This window comes from Heterodontus francisci, unplaced genomic scaffold, assembly GCF_036365525.1.
Source record: "Heterodontus francisci isolate sHetFra1 unplaced genomic scaffold, sHetFra1.hap1 HAP1_SCAFFOLD_1038, whole genome shotgun sequence".
NCBI classification, from domain to species: Eukaryota; Metazoa; Chordata; class Chondrichthyes; order Heterodontiformes; family Heterodontidae; genus Heterodontus; species Heterodontus francisci.
In genome coordinates this window covers 27,205-45,395 of record NW_027141118.1, presented here as the reverse complement: position 1 = coordinate 45,395, position 18,191 = coordinate 27,205, and the positions used below count along the sequence as shown (strand labels likewise).

General features: G+C 43.3%; 1 protein-coding gene across 1 annotated transcript in view; it reads left to right on the top strand.

Moving 5' to 3' along the window:
* The window catches only part of LOC137362158 (NACHT, LRR and PYD domains-containing protein 3-like), a 69,737-nt gene extending 51,845 nt beyond the window's left edge, over window positions 1-17,892 (top strand). Inside the window, exons 10-15 of the mRNA XM_068026644.1 lie at window positions 5,410-7,147; window positions 14,356-14,442; window positions 15,907-16,077; window positions 16,219-16,389; window positions 16,533-16,700; window positions 16,873-17,892. Of these exons, the coding sequence (XP_067882745.1) occupies window positions 5,410-7,147; window positions 14,356-14,442; window positions 15,907-16,077; window positions 16,219-16,389; window positions 16,533-16,700; window positions 16,873-16,960 (2,423 nt within the window). The 3' untranslated portion in view covers window positions 16,961-17,892. The remainder of the gene's footprint in view (window positions 1-5,409; window positions 7,148-14,355; window positions 14,443-15,906; window positions 16,078-16,218; window positions 16,390-16,532; window positions 16,701-16,872) is intronic.
* Window positions 17,893-18,191: the final 299 nt, after the last annotated feature.

Below are 18,191 nucleotides of genomic sequence, written 5' to 3'. Positions count from 1 at the left end.
ATTTCCTTTTGAAATCATTGATCGTCTCTGCTTCCGCCACCTTCGTAGGCAGCGAGTTCCAGGTCTCATTACCACTCGCTGAGTGAAAAATAAAATCCTCACATTCCCCCTGCATCTCTTGCCTAATACATTAAATCTGAGTACATGGTCTTGGGGACAGTCAGCTAATGGCAATAGCTTTTCTTTGTCTACCCTCTCCAAACCTGTCTATCAAATCTCCACTCAATCGCCTTTGTTCCAAAGAGAACAACCCCTGCTTCTCCAACCTGACCTTGTCGCTAAAATCCCTCCTCCCTGGAACCATTCTGGTAAATCTCCTCTGCACCCTCTCAAGGACACTCACATCCTTCCTTAAGTTTGGTGACCAGAACTGGCTACAATTACTCTAGTTGTTGTCTAACCAGTGCTTTATAAATATTCAGCGTAGCTTCCCTGCTTTTGTACTCAATGCCTCTATTTAAGAATCCCAAGATCCCACATGCTTTGCAATACAATAATAACCAGATAATCTGCTTTTGTGATGTTGATTGAACAATAAATATTGGCCAAGACACTGGGCATAACTCCCCTGGTCGTCTTCGTAATAGTGCCATGGGATCTTGTACGTTCACCAGAGAGGGTTGATGGCTTTGGTTTAATGTTTCATCAGAAAGACGGCCCCTCTGGCAGTGCAGCACTCCCTCAGTACTGCACTGGAGTGTCAGCTTGAATTTTATGCTCGAGTTCTGGAGTGGGACTCAAACCACAACCTTCTGACTCACAGGATGTGAGCTACCAACTGAGACACTGCTGACACTATTCACTATTGACCTGGGCACCAGATATAACCAGCCTAGTCGACCCTGCAAAGTGCTGATCACCAACACCTGGGAATTGTGCCAAAATTGGGAGAGCTGTCCCACAGGCCAGTCAAAATACAGCCTGAAATAGTCATAGTTACATCATCATATATCTCAGCCAATGGTCCAGATTCCTCCATCACAATCACTGGATATGTCCAGTCCCACCGACAGGACAGACCCATCACAGGTGGTGGCACAGTGTTACACAGTCAGGAGAGAGTGGCCCTGGGAGCTCTCAACGTTGACTCCAGATCCCTTGAATTCTCAATCAGGTCACATATAGACAAGGAATTATCCTGCTGATTGCCACCTACTGCCCTCCCTCAGCTGATGAATTACTGTTCCTCCATGTTGAATAAACACTGAGAAGAGATGGCACAGAATGTATTCTGAATGGGGCACTTCAGTGCAGCACCACTGCTGACCGAGCTGGTTAGGTCCTGAGGGATATAACTGCCAAATGGAGCCTGCGGCAGGTGGGAGAACCAGCACCAAGTAAAATCCAGCTTGGTATCGTCTTCACCAATCTACCTGTTGCAGATGCATCTGTCCATGACAGTAACCCAATTGAGGAATGTCTGTTGATGGTTTCAGGATGGGTGTAATTGACACCTCCTAGTCTGGAATGTATCCTTTTGTTCTTCACAGATAGTGAGACTGTTTGAATATACAGGCCAAGTCAGCCCAACCTTCGGTGGCCATTTTGCAGCACACTGTCCACTTTTCAAAAGGAACGGTCAGTTTTTATAAATCTTCAGTTTGCTTCTGTATTTCCATTCTTGCACTTCTCGTGAGTGTGACACCATGCAGCTGCTGCCCCTGTCCTTCAGATGGTAGAAGTCGTGGGTTTGGAAGGTGCTGTCGACAGAGGCTTGGCGAGTTGCTGCAGTGCATCTGTATATGGTACACACTGCTGGTGGAGAGAGTGAATATTTAAGTTAGTGGTTAGGGTGCATATCGAGTAGACTGCTTTGTCTTGCATGGTGTCGAGCTGCTTGAGTGTTGTTGGAGCTGCACTCGTCCAGCGAAGTGGAGAGTATTCCATCACACTCCTGACTTTTGCTTTGTGGATGGTGGACAGGTTTTGGGAAGTCAGGAGGTGAGTTACTTGCCGCAGAATTCCCAGCCTCTGACTTGCTCTTGTAGCAACAGTATTTTTGTGGCTGGTCCGGTTAGGTTTCAGGTCAATGGTAACCCCAGGGTATTGAGGGTGAGCAGGGTGGGGCGTGCGATGCTCAGTGATGGCAATGGCACTGAGTGTCATGGGGAAATGGTTAAATTCTCTTTTGTTGGAGATGGTCAAGGGCTCATGGTGTTGGGGTAATATATTAGCATGGATAGAGGACTGGTTAGCAGACAGAAAGCAGAGAGGGCATAAATGGGGCATTTTTGAATTGGCAGGCAGTGAATCATGGGGTGCTGTAAGGATCAGTGCTGGAGCCTCAGTTATTTTCAGTGTATATGAATGACTTGGATGAAGAGACAGAGAAAAATATCACTAAATTTTCTGATACACAGTTCAGCTGTGGGGAGGACATAAAGAAGCTGCAAAGAGACATAGAAGGTTAAGTGAGTGGGCAACAGGATGGCAGATAGAGGATAATTTAATGCAGTGTGAAGTCGTTCACTTTGGTCGTAAAAATCGAAACACAGACTACTTTTCAAAAGTTATGAAACTGGTAATGGTTGATCAGAAAGACTTAGGGTACTCGTATAAGGAGTGCACAAAGTTAACATGCAGGTGCAGCAGGCTATTTGGAAGGCAAATGACATGTTCGCCTTTATTGCAAGGGGATTGGAGTACAGGAAAAAAGAAGTCTTCCCAAATTTGTACAGGAATTTGGTGAGACTGCACCTGGAATACTGTGTGCAGTTTTGTACTCCACATTTAAGAAAGGATATACTTGCACTGGAGGCAGTGCAGTGAAGATTTACTAGAATGGTCCCCGGGAAAAGGGGGTCGTCGTATGATGAGAGGCTGAGTAAACTGGGCCTATATTCTCTAGTGTTTCGAAGGATGAGAGGTGATCTAATTGAGACTTGCAAGATTCTGAAAAGGGGCTTGATTGGGTAGAAGCTGAGAGATTGTTTCTGCTGGTTGGGGAATCTAGAACGTGGGGACACAGTCTCAGGATAAGGGACGATCATTCAAGGCTGAGATGAGAAATTACTTCACTCAAAGTGTTGTGAATCATTGGACTTCTCTACCCCAGAGGGTTGTGGATGCTCCATCGTTGAATACATTTCAGTCTGGTATAGATAGATTTTTGGTCTCGCAGGGAATCAAGGGATATGGGGAGCAGGCGAGAAAGTGGAATTGAAGTCCAAGATCAGACATGATCGTATTGAATGTTAACAATATTATCATGGGCTGGTTCATCTACGATAGGTAGAATGGTGAGGAGAAGGCCAAGTAGATTTTCCCCTCTTGTTGGTTCTGTCACTACCTGCTGTAAGCTCAGTCTGGCAGCTATGTCCTTCAGGACACGGCCAGCTCGGTCAGTAGTGGAGCTAGAGAGACGGTCTGAATGATGGTCATTGAAATTCCCCACCCAGCAAACATTCTGTGCCCTTCCTACCCTCTGTGCTTCTCCCATGTGATGTTCAATATGGAGGAGTAATGATTTGTGAGCTGTGGGAGGGCTGTCGGTAATAATCAGAATGCTTCCTTGCCCATGGTTGATCTGATGCCCTGAGACTTCATGGGGTCTTGAGTTATTTTTTAGGGACTCTCATGGCCACTCCCTCCTGACTCTGTACTACTGTGCTGCCAGTTCAGGTGGGTATGGCCTGCCAGTCTGACAGGACATAACCAGCGATGGTGATCGAGTCGTTTGGGACGTTGGCTGAAAGGTATGATTCTGTGATGATGAATATCTCAGGCTGTTGCTTGTCTGGTCTGTGGGACAGTTCTCCCAGTTTTGGCACAAGATGTTGGTGAAGAGGAGTTTACAGGGTTGACTAGGCTGGTTATGTATGTGGTATCAGGAGTGTCGGTCGATTCCAGTTGTTTGTCAGAGTGCAGTGGATGCCGGAACATTGAGTAAATTTAAGGAGGAGATAGACAGATTTTGAATTAGTAATGGGTTGAAGGGTTATGGAGAATGGGTAGGAAAGTGGAGTTGAGGCTGAGATGAGATCAGCCGTGATCGTATTGAATGGCGGAGCAGGCTCGAGGGGCTGAATTGCCTACTCTTGCTCCTAGTTCTTATGTTCTTCTGCTGCCTACACTTTTTTGTACTGATCTGATAGAACTGAGTAACTTGCTCGGCCATTTCAGCCATTAGTTAACAGTCAACCACATTGTTGTGTGTCTGGAGTCAGCTAGAACCAGACTGGATAAGGTCGGCAGATTTCGTTCCCAAAACGACATTGGTGAACCAGGTGGGTTTTCATGACAATCTGGTAGTTTTCATGAACAACATTCTTGATACTAGCTTTATTCCAGATCTATTTACTGAACAGAATTTACATTCCCCAGCTGCCGTGGTTGTATAGAAACTCATATCTCCAGATCAGTGGTCCAGGCCTCTGGCTTACTAGTCCAGTGACATAACTGTGTTACTCTACCCTTGGTGGAATGGAGAGACCTCAGAGTTTTGCCAGGCTGGATGTGGTTACAGAGATAGGGAGGGTCCAGGCCATGGAGGCATTTGAAAACAGTGAGAATTTTTTTATTTATTCATTCATGGGATGTGGGCGTCACTGGCTAGGCCAGCATTTATTGCCCATCCCTAGTTGCCCTTGAGAAGGTGGTGGTTGGCTGCCTTCTTGAACCGCTGCAGTCCATTTGGGGTAGGTACACCCACAGTGCTGTTCGGAAGGGAGTTCCAGGATTTTGACCCAATGACAGTGAAGGAACGGCGATATAGTTCCAAGTCAGGATGGTGTGTGACTTGGAGGGGAACTTACAGGTGGTGGTGTTCCCATGCATTTGCTGCCCTTGTGCTTCTAGTTGGTAGAGGTCGTGGGTTTGGAAGGTGCTGTCTAAGGAGCCTTGGTGCATTGCTGCAGTGCATCTTGTAGATGGTGCACCCTGCTGCTATTGATATGTTGCCGAACTGAGAGCCAATGTCCAGCCAGATAAACTGCTCATTGTCTGATCCAATAACAGTGGGATTACTGACAATTCACAGTATAACCCACTTGTGTCCGATGTCAAATGTCCCGTTTCTGCAGAAGGTAAACACCGCTGATGGTTTTAAAAATGAATCTAATGGAATCTCTACTCTCGAATAACCAGGATCACGTGTGGATTTGTAATGAGATTTCTAATCGTACAGAGCAGGCCGGATCATGTTAACCATCAGAGGGAAAATATCACCTGTGTCGGCACCTCCATGTTCAGTAAATGTTAGAATCAAATCAGGATTTAAAACTTCTTTTCACCATTGTTCACCTTCAAGCAAAGTTTTCATTAACTGAGTTTTAATTTATACACACACCTCTATTGAAGCTTTGAATTAAATCTTGCAACATTTATTGAATAATAAAATGTTTTTCAGAAGTTGTTTTTATATCAATACAGCTAACATTGAAAACTACTTTCTGTCTGTTCTAATTGCAGATGTTCAACAGAAACACAAGGAAACATTCCGGGTACAAACTGAAACACTGAGAGTGAACACTATCCTAATAAAGGAGAAGGTTAAGATTTTCCAGCTGGTTGATCGATACGCTGAGCTAACGGTCATTTCTACTGTTCGAGATCGGACACTTGTAGAACATGAACTGCTGGCAAGAGGCCGAGACCATGAAGAGTGGAGAGAGAAACATCTCCGGAAAGAACTGGAAAAAATCCGAACTGATCAGTTATTCCAGAGCAGTTTTTCCCACAGAAAACACAAATCTGGGAGTTCAGCAGCAGTGAGTGGAGTCCCAGGGATTGGAAAAACAACAATGGTACAAAAGATTGTTTATGACTGGGCCACTGGGAAAATATACCCAAACTTTCAATTTGTTTTCAGTTTTAAATTCCGGGATTTGAACACGATTAACTGTAGAATAAACCTGAGGAATCTGATACTGGATCAGTATCCTTACTTTGGGAATGTTCTGGGAGAGCTCTGGAAGAATCCAGAGGGATTGCTGTTTATATTTGATGGTTTGGATGAATTCAAGGACACGATCGATTTTACTGACAATCGGAGAAATACAGAACCTCAGTACATGTGCACAGATCCCGAATGCTGGTGTGAAGTGTCTGACATTGTGTACAGTTTAATACAACACAAGCTGCTCCCAGGATGTTCAGTGTTAGTGACCAGTCGTCCCACTGCATTACATTTATTGGAAAAGGCTGAGATCAGTGTCTGGGCTGAAATCCTGGGATTTGTTGGTGATGAACGGAAGGAATATTTCAACAAGTTTTTTGAAGATCAGACGGTGGCAGCAGCTGTTTTCAAACACGTGGAGGAGAACGAGATCCTGTACACCATGTGTTACAACCCTTCCTACTGCTGGATCCTCTGTCTGTCGCTGGGTCCCTTCTTTACACAAAGAGACAGGAAACAGCAGCAAGTTCCCAAGACCAGCACCCAGCTATATTCCTACTATATTTACAACATTCTGAAAAACCATAGCCAAGAGATTGAAAACCCCCGTGATGTGTTACTGAAGATCGGTGAGATGGCCTTCACAGGAGTCTCCAGGAAGAAGGTTGTGTTTAGAAATGGAGATTTGATCGAGTACAATCTGCAACCTTCCCAGTTCCTGTCTGGATTCCTGATGGAACTTTTGGAGAGAGATAATTCTGTCCAGAGTGTGGTTTACACATTCCCGCACCTCACCATCCAAGAGTTTGTAGCCGCACTCACACAATTCCTGTCTCCAAATCCCGGGGACATCCGGAAGCTCCTCAGTGATGCCCACAGCAAGGAAGATGGAAGATTTGAGATATTTCTCCGTTTTGTTGCTGGTCTCTCCTCCCCACAGGCAGCTCGACCCCTGGAGGAGTTTCTGGGTTCATTTCGACATCAAACAACCTGCCAAGTAATTGACTGGGTGAAGGAGAAGGTTGAAGGAGCCATTGGAAACACAGAGAGTGAAACTGTTAAAAGGGACATCCTGAACGCATTGCACTACCTGTTTGAGTCTCAGAATAAAGCACTGGCTCGGGCCACAGTGGGATCTGTGGAAATATTTGCATTTAGTGAATTTACATTGACTCCGATTGACTGTGATATTCTGTCTCATGCCATTGGACTCTGTGATACAATAAAAGAACTTGATCTACAGAACTGCTATATTCAATATGAAGGACTCCAGAGGCTGGGCCCTGTACTGCATAAATGCCAGATGTTGAGGTAACTCTTTATTTGTCTCTAACTGGTGGATGAATTTTTGAACAGCCATGGATTGTGTTGTTGCTTTGTAATGAAATGAAAGAAACAGTTTAATTAAGCAGAGACAAGCAGTTGCAACACGTCTCTGACAAATAATAAGAGGACGGTTAGTAATTCCCTAAGTTTTGGAGAATCTGAATTGGCTCCTCATGAGCCAGTAGGGATTTTACAGTCTTTATTGGATCAGTAAATATAGGTCACTGAAATTATCTGCTAATTTTATTGCGATAAATCATCATTTAATAAGGCTGGACAGCAGAATGTAAATGTAAATTATATCCAATAGGGCAGAAAGTTAATTAATAATATTTTCCACATCCACTATTTACTAAAAGCAGGACAGAAACCCGAGTTATAAAACTAACAAAAATTAAATCAACACCATGAGGTTTATCTTGTTGAGCAGGATGTTTCCTGGATTGGGAAGATTGTGGAAGCAGGAATTCTTTCACCTGTAATTCTTAGAATAATTCACAGTTCTGAACATTCGATAAAGAATGACATTTGGGAACTTAAACCTGCTGATAAAAAGGCTTAAGGCTCCAATCTAACGGGTATTACCCCTGGAGCACAGCCACATGTCAGCCAGCAGTAGGGCCTCACACACAGCGGGCGGCTCTGAGTAAACCGGGGACAGTGAACCTCTGAATAACCCAAATCTTCCCTCTGTATGTAAGGCCTGGCTCGGGAAAGAACTGCCGAAAATTCCCCAAAAACTGTCCGGCCAGTTACACGTGAAATAAATGTGGATCCAGGTCAATGGGAATAAAGTGAGACATTCCCCACCTTATAAACTTGCAGTGCAGGGACACTTAAAATTCGTAACAGGACCGAATAAACTTTCCTTGTTATATAAAATCCCGGTGGATGGAGTTTACAGCAGCGGTTAGCACCGTTCCAAAATATAACTCAGCTCGAGGTATTATACAGATTCATGTGTACAGAACATAATGTGTGGAAGAGAATCAATGCTTTGTCATTTAATCCCAGGAAAATTGCCCCAAACCCATGAAATAATATGGCGACCAGAATTGTATGCAGTACTTCCGATGTGGTCTAACCAAGGTTTGATGCAAGTTTGTATAACGTCACTTTTCAATTCTGTCTCTCGTTTTATGACCTTATTCACCTGTGTGACTACTTTTAGTGATTTGTGTATTTTACTCCTAGATCACTTTTCTCCTTGACCCCATTTAGATACATATTTTCTGAGCAGCCTCCTTAGTTTTCTTGTCAAAATATAATACTTCACATTTATGTGTTGAAATTCATTTGCCAATCATATGAACATTCTGCAAGTTAGTTGATATGTTCTTGCATTTTGTTGAATTCCTCCTCAGTATTGACTATTCCCCCCATCTCCAGTTTTCAGTCATCTGAAAATTTTGAATTTTTTTTGGATTCCAAAGCATAAATCGTGAATATAAGTTGTGAACAACACTGGTCCCAGCACTGATCCTTGTAGAATACCACATTCCCCCTTCTACATTCTGAGTAACTATCCTTTACCCCTCCTCTCTGCTTTCTGTTTTGACGTTAGCTAGCTATCCATTCTGCTACTTGTCCCCTGACCCCACATTCTCTGACCTTATTCATTAGCAACTGACTCGAAAAATGGCACAAGGTAGGGGTGCATGGCGTAGTGGTATTAAGGTTCCGGGCGTACAAATGCACAGTGCACTAAAATTAGAGGCAGAGTTTAACTGAACTATAAAAGCAAACAAAGCACTGGGGTTTATTTCTCGACTTATAGAATTGAAAAGTAAAGAAGGTACCTTATCAAAGGCTTTTTGATAATCGAAATAAGTTATATCTACGACATTATTGTTATCTACTCTCTCCAATACCTCTTCAAAAAGTTCAACGACATTGGTCAAGCAAGACATTTGCTTTTAAAATCCATGCTGACTATTCATTATTATATTTTTGATTTCTAGATGTTCTTCTATTCTCTCCTTTGTTAAGCATTTCATTATTTTTCCTACCACTGATGTTAAGATAAATTGACTACAGGCACCTGGACATGCTCTGTCTCCCTTAAATATAACATTAGATATTCACCAGTCTTCTGGCATGACACCTTTTTCTGGTGAATTAAAAATCTGCAGTAATATCTCTGCTCTCTCTTCTGGATATTATTATAAAATGTGCAGATGTAATCTATCTGGACCAGAAGTTTTAGCCTCTTCAACTTTGATTGGTATATTTAATATTTCATTTTTTTTTTAATGCAGTTATCTCATTTCTAATCTCATCATCCAATGTCATGCTCACCTGCCCAGTTTCCCTGCTATATACTAAAGCAAAGTAATTATTTCCTATTTCTGCCATGTTTCTGTCATTACCTGTGATATTATCCTGCCCATCAAGAAGTGACCCTCTTCTCATCATGACTTTCCTTTTTTAAATTTATGTGCCTGTAAAAACTTTTACTATTTTGTTTTATGTACCTTGATAATTTGATTTCATTGTTCCTCTTTATCGCCTCATTTTTTGACATCTCTTTTAATTTCTTCATGCTCTCCCTTGTCATGCTTTCCCCTGCTGTCCATAGAATCATAGAACCATAGAAAAGTTACGGCACAGAAGGAGGCCATTCAACCCAAACTGCCTTTGTTGTTATCTCTTTCCTTACCCTCAGATTTTTCCTTATGTGTTTAGTCATTCATGGTGACTCACTAGTATTTAGATTGTTCTTTTTTAAGATAAATTATTTTTCCTGGACTCTGCAGAATATTGTTTTAAATGTTTTCCATTGTTGTTCTGCATCATTGTGTGCCAATATTCTTGTCCATTTTGTTTTCCCACATTCTATTCTCGTCCCCTCAAAATCGTTTTTTTCTCCAATCTGTTACCCAGGTCTGATTATTATCTTAAAGTGTATAGTGTTAGATCTCCCACGATTATTATTTGACGTTTTCTTTTACTAATTTCCCTAATATCATTGTATATAGGATCATAGGAAATAGGAGCAGGAGTAAGCTATTTGGCCCGTCGAGCCGGCTCGCCATTCAAACAGATCATGGCTGATCATCTACCTCTACGCCATTTTTCTCCACTGTACCCAGATCCCTTGATGTCGTTAGTATTCAGAAATCTATCGATTTCTGTCTTGAACATGCTCAATGATTGAGCATCCACAGCCCTCTGGGGGAGAGAATTCCACAGATTTACAACCCTCTGAGTAAAGAAATTCCGCCTCACCTCAGTCTTAAATAGCCAGCCCCTTATTCTGAGACTGTGTCCCCTTGTTTTAGACTCACCAGTCAGGGGAAACATCCTATCCACATCTACCCTGTCACACCCTGTAAGTATTTTGTAAGTTTCAATGAGATCACCTCTCATTCTTCGAAACTCTAGAGAATACAGGCCCAGTTTCTGCAATCACTCCTCATAAGACAATCCCACTATCCCAGGGATTAGTCTGGTTAACCTCCATTGCACTCCCTCTACGGCAAGTACATAAGGAGACCAAAACTGTACACAATAATCCAGGTATGGTCTCATCGAGGCTTTATACAATTGAAGCCATACATCTTTACTCCTGTACTGAAATCACTTCGCACTGAAGGCATAGCATTTGCGTTCCGAATTGCTTGCTTCCCCTGCATATTAGCTTTTAATGACTCATGAACAAGGACACCCAGGCCTCTTTGGGCATCAACACTTCTCAACCTCTCACCTTTGAAGAAATACTCTGCCTTTCTGTTTTTCAACCAAAGTGGATCACTTCACACTTATTCACATTATATTCCATCTGCCATGATCTTGCCCATTCACTTGGCCTGTCCCCATCCCCTTCAAGCCTCCTTGCATCCTGCTCACAACTTACATTCCCTCCTAGTTTTGTGTCATCAGCAAATGTGTAAATATCACAATTTGTCGCCATATCAGCTGGGGCCCAAACACTGATCCTTGTGGTACCCCACTAGTCACAGCCTGCCAATCTGAGAATGACCCATTTATTCCTACTCTCTGCTTTCTATCTGCTAACCAATTCTCAATCCATAGTGGTATATTACCCCCCAATCCCATGTGCTCTAATTTTGTTTATTAACCTCCTGTGTGGACCTTATTAAAAGCTTTCTGAAAATCCAAATACGCCACATCCACTGACTCTCCTTTATCTGTGCTACAAATAACATCCTCAAAAAAACTCCAACAGGTTTGCCAAACATGATTTTCCTTTCACAAATCCATGTTGACTCTGCCCAATCATTATTTTCCAAATGTCCAGTTATCTCATCCTTTATAATAGATTCTAACATTTTCCCTACTAGTGATGTCAAACTAACAGGTATGTAGTTCTCTGTTTCTCTCTTGCTCCCTTCCTAAACAGTGAGGTTACATATTTCTTCCTCCACCTCCCTTCCACTATTACGTGGACTGTAGTCTACCCCTGTTGGTGTGAATGATCCCCTTATTATCTTTTATCTCTATTCATATGGATTCTATTTCTATCTTGCTGATGGTCACATTACTTTTTTCTACTGCCATTATGTTTTCCCTAATAAATACTGCTATATTGTTTTTCCTTTTTTCTCTCTCTCTATCTTTCCTAAGTATGTTATACCCTGCACCATTTCATTCGCAGTCCTGATTCAGTAATCCCCACGATAGTTGCTTGGTAGCACAAAACTTGTGTATTGTTGAGAGAAACATGCTGTCGAAGTATTTCATCTTGCACTCATCAGGGCAGACGCAAGAATGCCAAATTTCAAAGGGAACAAGAATTTATGCGACATGACTAAAGGGGTGCTTATCGGTTGGCAGATTGACTCTGATTGGTGGAGGTGTTGCCATGGAGAATGCACCAGGAAATTATTATGCGACCATGCTTTTGTTTAATGCAAAAAGTCACAAAGCCTGCACATGTTCTTTTTGCCTGCAGTGGACAGGTCCCTACGTGTGAACATATGTAGCTTCGAGCAAGCGTACGTGAGCCACATTGCAAGCCTGACTGATAATGTTCAATTGGTTGTTAGTGTAATTCTTAGCATATTCAGAATTTTGTGGTCAAACAAGCTCCCTTTCCTTGACATGCAAGTTGAGATATCCGCATCATGGGATGTGGGCGTCGCTGGTGAGGACAGCATTTATTACCCATCCCTAATTGCCCTTGGGAATGTGGTGGTGAGCCGCTGCAGTCGTGTGAATTAGGTACACCCACTGTGCTGTTAGGAAGGGAGTTCCAGCGACTGTGAAGGTGTGGTGATATAGTTCCAATCAGGATTGTGTTTGGCTTAGAGGGGAAGATGCAAGTGGTGGTGTTCCCATGCATCTGTTGCCCTTGTCCTTCTAGTTGTTAGTGGTCCCAGTTTTGGATGGTGCTATCTGAGGAGCCTTGGTGCATTGTTGCAGTGCATCTTGCAGATGGTATGCACTGCTGCCACTGTGCATCGGTGGTGGAGGGAGTTAATGTTGAAGGTGGTAAATGGGGTGCTACTTAAGCAGGCTGCTTTGTCCTGCATGGTGTCGATCTTCTTGAGTGTTATTGGAGCTGCAGTCATCCATGCAATTGGAGAGTATTCCATCACACTCCTTACTTGTGAGCATCAATCTCTCTTTTTTTATTTAGAGATACAGCACTGAAACAGGCCCTTCGGCCCACCGAGTCTGTGCCGACCATCAACCACCCATTTATACTAATCCTACACTAATCCCATGTACCCTACCACATCCCCACGTGTCCCTATATTTCCCTACCACCTACCCATACTAGGGGCAATTTATAATGGCCAATTTACCTCCCAACCTGCAAGTCTTTTGGCTTGTGGGAGGAAACCGGAGCACCCGGAGAAAACCCACGCAGACACAGGGAGAACTTGCAAACTCCACACAGGCAGTACCCAGAATTGAACTTGTGCCTTGTTGATGGTGGACAGGCTTTGGGGAGTCAGGAGGTGAGTTACTCGCCGCAGGAGTCCTAGCCTCTGACCTGCTCTTGTAGCCTGGTGTTTCTATGGCTACTCCAGTTCATTTTATAGTTTATTACTGTCTCCTGCAAACCTAACTTCACTGGTCAATATACGCATTGGGATTCCTACAGCTCCAACATTGGCCTTATTGGCAATCTTGTAAATAAGGCCCAAGCCATTTGTTTACCGAAATAGGGCACATCAAAGCTATCCCACGGGATAATGGCTACCCCGCTCATATCATTGCTCGCTGTGTCTTGCACATACTCACCATTGGGCCTAAGGCTGCCACTTTCGGACCTGAAAAGTGCCCAGTCTACCTCAAAGTACCCTAGAAGGGTAAGGTATCTGAAAGAGTCGAGCAACAGGTGAAGCTATCTACTTCACGCTGCTACTATGCAGCAGCAACATGAGTATTACTTACCACTAACTGGATGCTACCGTCAAATCCAAAAGATGGTCTGACTCCCAGAGAAATAAGTAATGTGGGATATTAATTTCAGAGCCGACACAATGCCTGGTATGTAGGCCATAGGTTAGATGTGATTCCACGGATTGGACAGCTCTTGCTGAACAATCCTGAGAGTGCTAATAATTACATTAACAACCAATTTAAGATTATCAGTCGGGCTCACAATGAGCTCACTTACGTTTGCTTGAACCGACAGATATTATATTCACACCCAGGGACCTGTCCTCTGCAGGCAAAAGGAGCATGTCCAGGCCTTGCACCTTTTTTGAATTAAACAATAGCGTGATCGGATAATAATTCCCTGGCACATCTCTATGGCAATGCCTTGACCAATCAGAGGTGACTTGCCAACCAATCAGTACCCCTTTTCTCATGCAGTATAAATTGTTGCAGCCTTTGAAATTTAGCATTCTTGTGTCTGTCCTGATGAGTGCATTATGTTGTGCCTAATACGCACTTGCTCTTAAAGAATCCACGGAAAATGATTGTTAAAGGTATGAAATCATCAAAGTAAATCATCACTACTTGCACAGCATACTTTCCATCACGGCACGAGGTGATCAGTCTTGGACTTGCAGCTGTTCTTCTGTTTTCTGAGCCCTTGGCTCAGGGGTATCTTCTCGAGTGTTCTTCCCCAGGGTTCTCATACCTTCCCTAGTTTTAGTCAGTGAGAGGAAAACCTGCTCATTAATTTCCTGTGATGTCTCGCAGAAAAACATATATATCAGATCCAGGGCTTGATTCCATTTGTTTCTCACTCTCTGTCTGTTTGCGTTTAGACTGAGTTCCAATCAACTGGGAGATGCAGGACTGAAACTACTGTCAGCGGCTCTGAGGAATCTGGACTGTAACATACAGGAATTGCGGTATGTACAAGACATTTTTAAAAAATTTGTTCCTGAGATGTAGGTGTCGCTGGCCAGTCCAGCATTTATTGTCCATCCCTAATTGCCCTTGAGAAGGTGGTGGTGAGCTGCCTTCTTGAACCGCTGCAGTCCATGTGAGATAGGGATACCCACAGTGCTATGAGGAAGTGAGTTCCATGATTTTGACCCAGCGACAGTGAAGGAACGGTGATATAGTTCCAAGTCAGGACGGTGTGTGGCTTGGAGGGGAACTTGCAGGTGCTGGTGTTCTCATGTATATGCTGCCCTTGTCCTTCCAGGTGGTAAAGGTCACCGGTTTGGAAGGTGTTGTCGAAGGAACCTTGGTGCATTGCTGCAGTGCATCTTGTAGATGGTACACACTGCTGCACTGTACCTCAGTGGTGGAGGAAGTGAATATTTGTGGGATGGAATGCCAATCAAGCGGGCTGCTTTGTCTTGAGATGGTGTTGAGCTTCTTGAGTTTTCTTGGAGCTGCACCCCTCCAGGCAAGTGGAGAATATTCCATCACAATCCTGATTTGTGCCTTGTAGATTGTGGACAGGTTTTGGGGAGTCAGGAGGTGAGTTACTCGCCTCAGGATTACTAGCCTCTGACGTGCTCTTGTAACCACGGTATTTATATGGCTACTCCAGTTTAGTTTCTGGTCAATGGTTGCTTCCAGGATGTTGACAGTGGGAGATTCAGCGATGGTAATGCCGTTGAATGTCAAGGGGAGATGGTTAGATTCTTTCTTGTTGGAGATGGTCATTGCCTGGCACTTGTCTGGCGCGAATGTTACTTGCCACTTATCAGCCCAAGCCTGGATATTGTCCAAGTCTTGCTGCATTTCTACACGGACTGGGTCAGTATCTGAGGAGTCACGAATGGTGCTGAACATTGTGCAATCATCAGCGAACATCCCCAGTTCTGACCTTATGATTGAAGGAAGGTCATTGATGAAGCAGCTGAAGATAGTTGAGCCTGGGACACGACCCTGAGGAACTCCTGCAGTGATGTCCTGGATCTGAGATTATTGTCCTCCAACAACCACAACCATCTTTGTTTGCGCTAGGTAAGACTCCAGCCAGCGGAGAGTTTTCCCCCTGATTCCCATTGATTCCAGTTTTGTTAGGGCTCTTTTATGCCACACTTGGTCACATGCTGCCTTGATGTCAAGGGCAGTCACTCTCACCTCACCTCTTGTGTTTAGCTGTTTCATCCATGTTTGAACCAATGCTGTAATGAGGTCAGGAGCTGTGTGAGATGGTGTTTATAATAACTGGATGTCTGACACTGTTCATTATTATTAGGCTCAGCAGTAGTGATATTCATAAACTCTTACTATAAGTATTATTACTCTAAGTAATCTTGTTATTAATTAGCACTGTACCTTATTATTGTCAGTAACAGTGTTGCTAGTGAACACCGGTGATTTATCCTTATTTTTTTCCCTCTGATCGGCAGGATGGAAAATAACGGTCTCGCAAGTTCTTCTGCCGAAGATCTCGCCTCTGCTCTCAGTACAAACCGGTCACTGACGGTTCTGAACCTAGGTAATAATAAACTGGGAGATTTAGGAGTGAAACTACTGTCTGCAGCTCTGAGGAGTCCAGACTGTAAAATACAGAGACTGGAGTAAGTATCAGAGTGTGAATGATTGTGTCCATAATAACTGAATGTCTGACTCTGTACATTATTATTTGTATCAATAATAGTATTCTTCATAAACACTGGGGATTTAATCTGATTCCTGTTATTTCTCTCTCTGATCTTCAGGCTGGCTCGTGTCGCTCTCACAAATTCTTGTGCCAAGGATCTTGCCTCCATTTTTACTGCAAACCGGTCACTGACGGTTCTGAACTTGAATCACAATAAATTGGGAGATTCAGGAATGAAACTACTGTCTGCGGCTCTGAGGAACCCGGACTGTAAAATACAAACACTGGAGTAAGTACCAAAATGTGTGAGATTGTGTTAATATCAACTGGATCTCTAACCCTGTACATTATTATTAGTACCACTAATAGTGCTATTAATAAACAGTTGAGATTTACTCAGATTCCTGTTATTTCTTTCTCTCTGATCCCCAGGTTAGATGCAGCTGGTCTCACAGATTCTTGTGCCGAGGATCTCGCCTCCACTCTCAGTGCAAACCAGTCACTGAAGGTTCTGAACCTGGGATCAAACTTCTTCACAGACCGATCTGTACCCGCTCTCTGCCAACTCATACGGACCTGCAGGAGTCTGGAGCAGATTTGGTGACTATTTATGTTAATGTTTACTGTAATAAGTAAAATATAAATGGGATTCAAACACTTTCATGGGTGGCATTTGTCTGTAATTATTATTGAAATGTTAGCCCCAATCTCCATTGTATTTTCACTGTTGTTCAAACTGTTTATTTCCTGTTTAATTTTTAATCTGTTTCAGGCTGGATGGAAATCAATTCAGTTTAAATGGAAAGAAACACCTGGAGTCGCTGCAGGAATCCAGAGCCAGACTGAGTGTGGAAATATGAATTTGTCAATTTATAAACTTTGCTGCTCTCATTATTTGACCATTTTTGGCCAATTTTCTGTCCTTCCCCTTTAATTGGCCGCGCTCCAGGTTTAAATCCTATTGGCTGTTTCACTGTTTCTAGTTCGAGCTGAGCGAGTGTCATCTCCCATTGTGACATCAGAGGTCCAGCAACAGGGTCACGTGACTCAGCCGCCCGGCCCCACAGCGCTGTTTCTGCAGGATATCCGGGACTGAATGTTCCTCAATGGGGCACTGGGGAAACGTACAGACAGGAAGGGTCCAGGGTGGGGCTCAGTCTGAGCTGCAGTGGGACACTGGTAATTGCACTCAATATCCCTGGGTTTGGGAACTACATTATCCTGGGTTCACGCTCAGTGCCCCTGCATGGGAAGTGAATTTGTGTGGGTTCAGGATGTACGTGATGTCTGTTCAGCTGGGAAGGATCCACTGACCAATAGGGACCAACACTCAGTGTCTAGGGCGACCCAGGGAGAGTATCCTTTTGCGAGAGGTCCCTGAGACAGGTGCACCGAGAATGGACCAGCACACTGGGAGAAATGAAGAAAGTGTCAGTTGGTTGTCTGCCATTCTGTGCAGTTGATTGTATGCATTTATAGTGTTTCAGGATCCTGAACCTTCTGTGTTTCTGGCAACAACATGAGAGCAGGTACTGGTGTTATCATGGAAATGTAAACACTTACTGAAGACTGAATTTTAAAATGATCCAAGAATGAAAACCATGAGATTGTGAAAAGACCTGCTGACTCCATGAAATAGCCTGAGAAAACTGAGGGGCTTTGTGTAATGATGTGCACTTGGAAATGTTTTCAATTTTGTTAAACTTCATCTCTGTATTGCTGCTTCCTGGATATCTAAGGAAATTGGTTTGTTATTGTGTGAGGTTCAATTAAATTATGCATTAGCTTATAAGTGCATCTCAGGGCTTCTTACCAAGTTAAAATTTGAGAATCATTTCAGAGAATTTTGTCCTGAAGGCCTCGAATCATTACCGTTATCAGATAAATCTGAGTGTGGATCAAAATCAGCTTTGGTCTGGTAAAATTCAGAGAGGCAGATCAATGACGGATCACTAAGAAAAGTGACAGGTAAACCAGGAAATTATGGACTGATTAGCCTAACATCTGTTATTGGGAAGAGTCTATAAATAGGGATAGGATGACTGAACAATTTGAACATTTTCAGCTGAGCAAAGAGAGCCATCATGGATT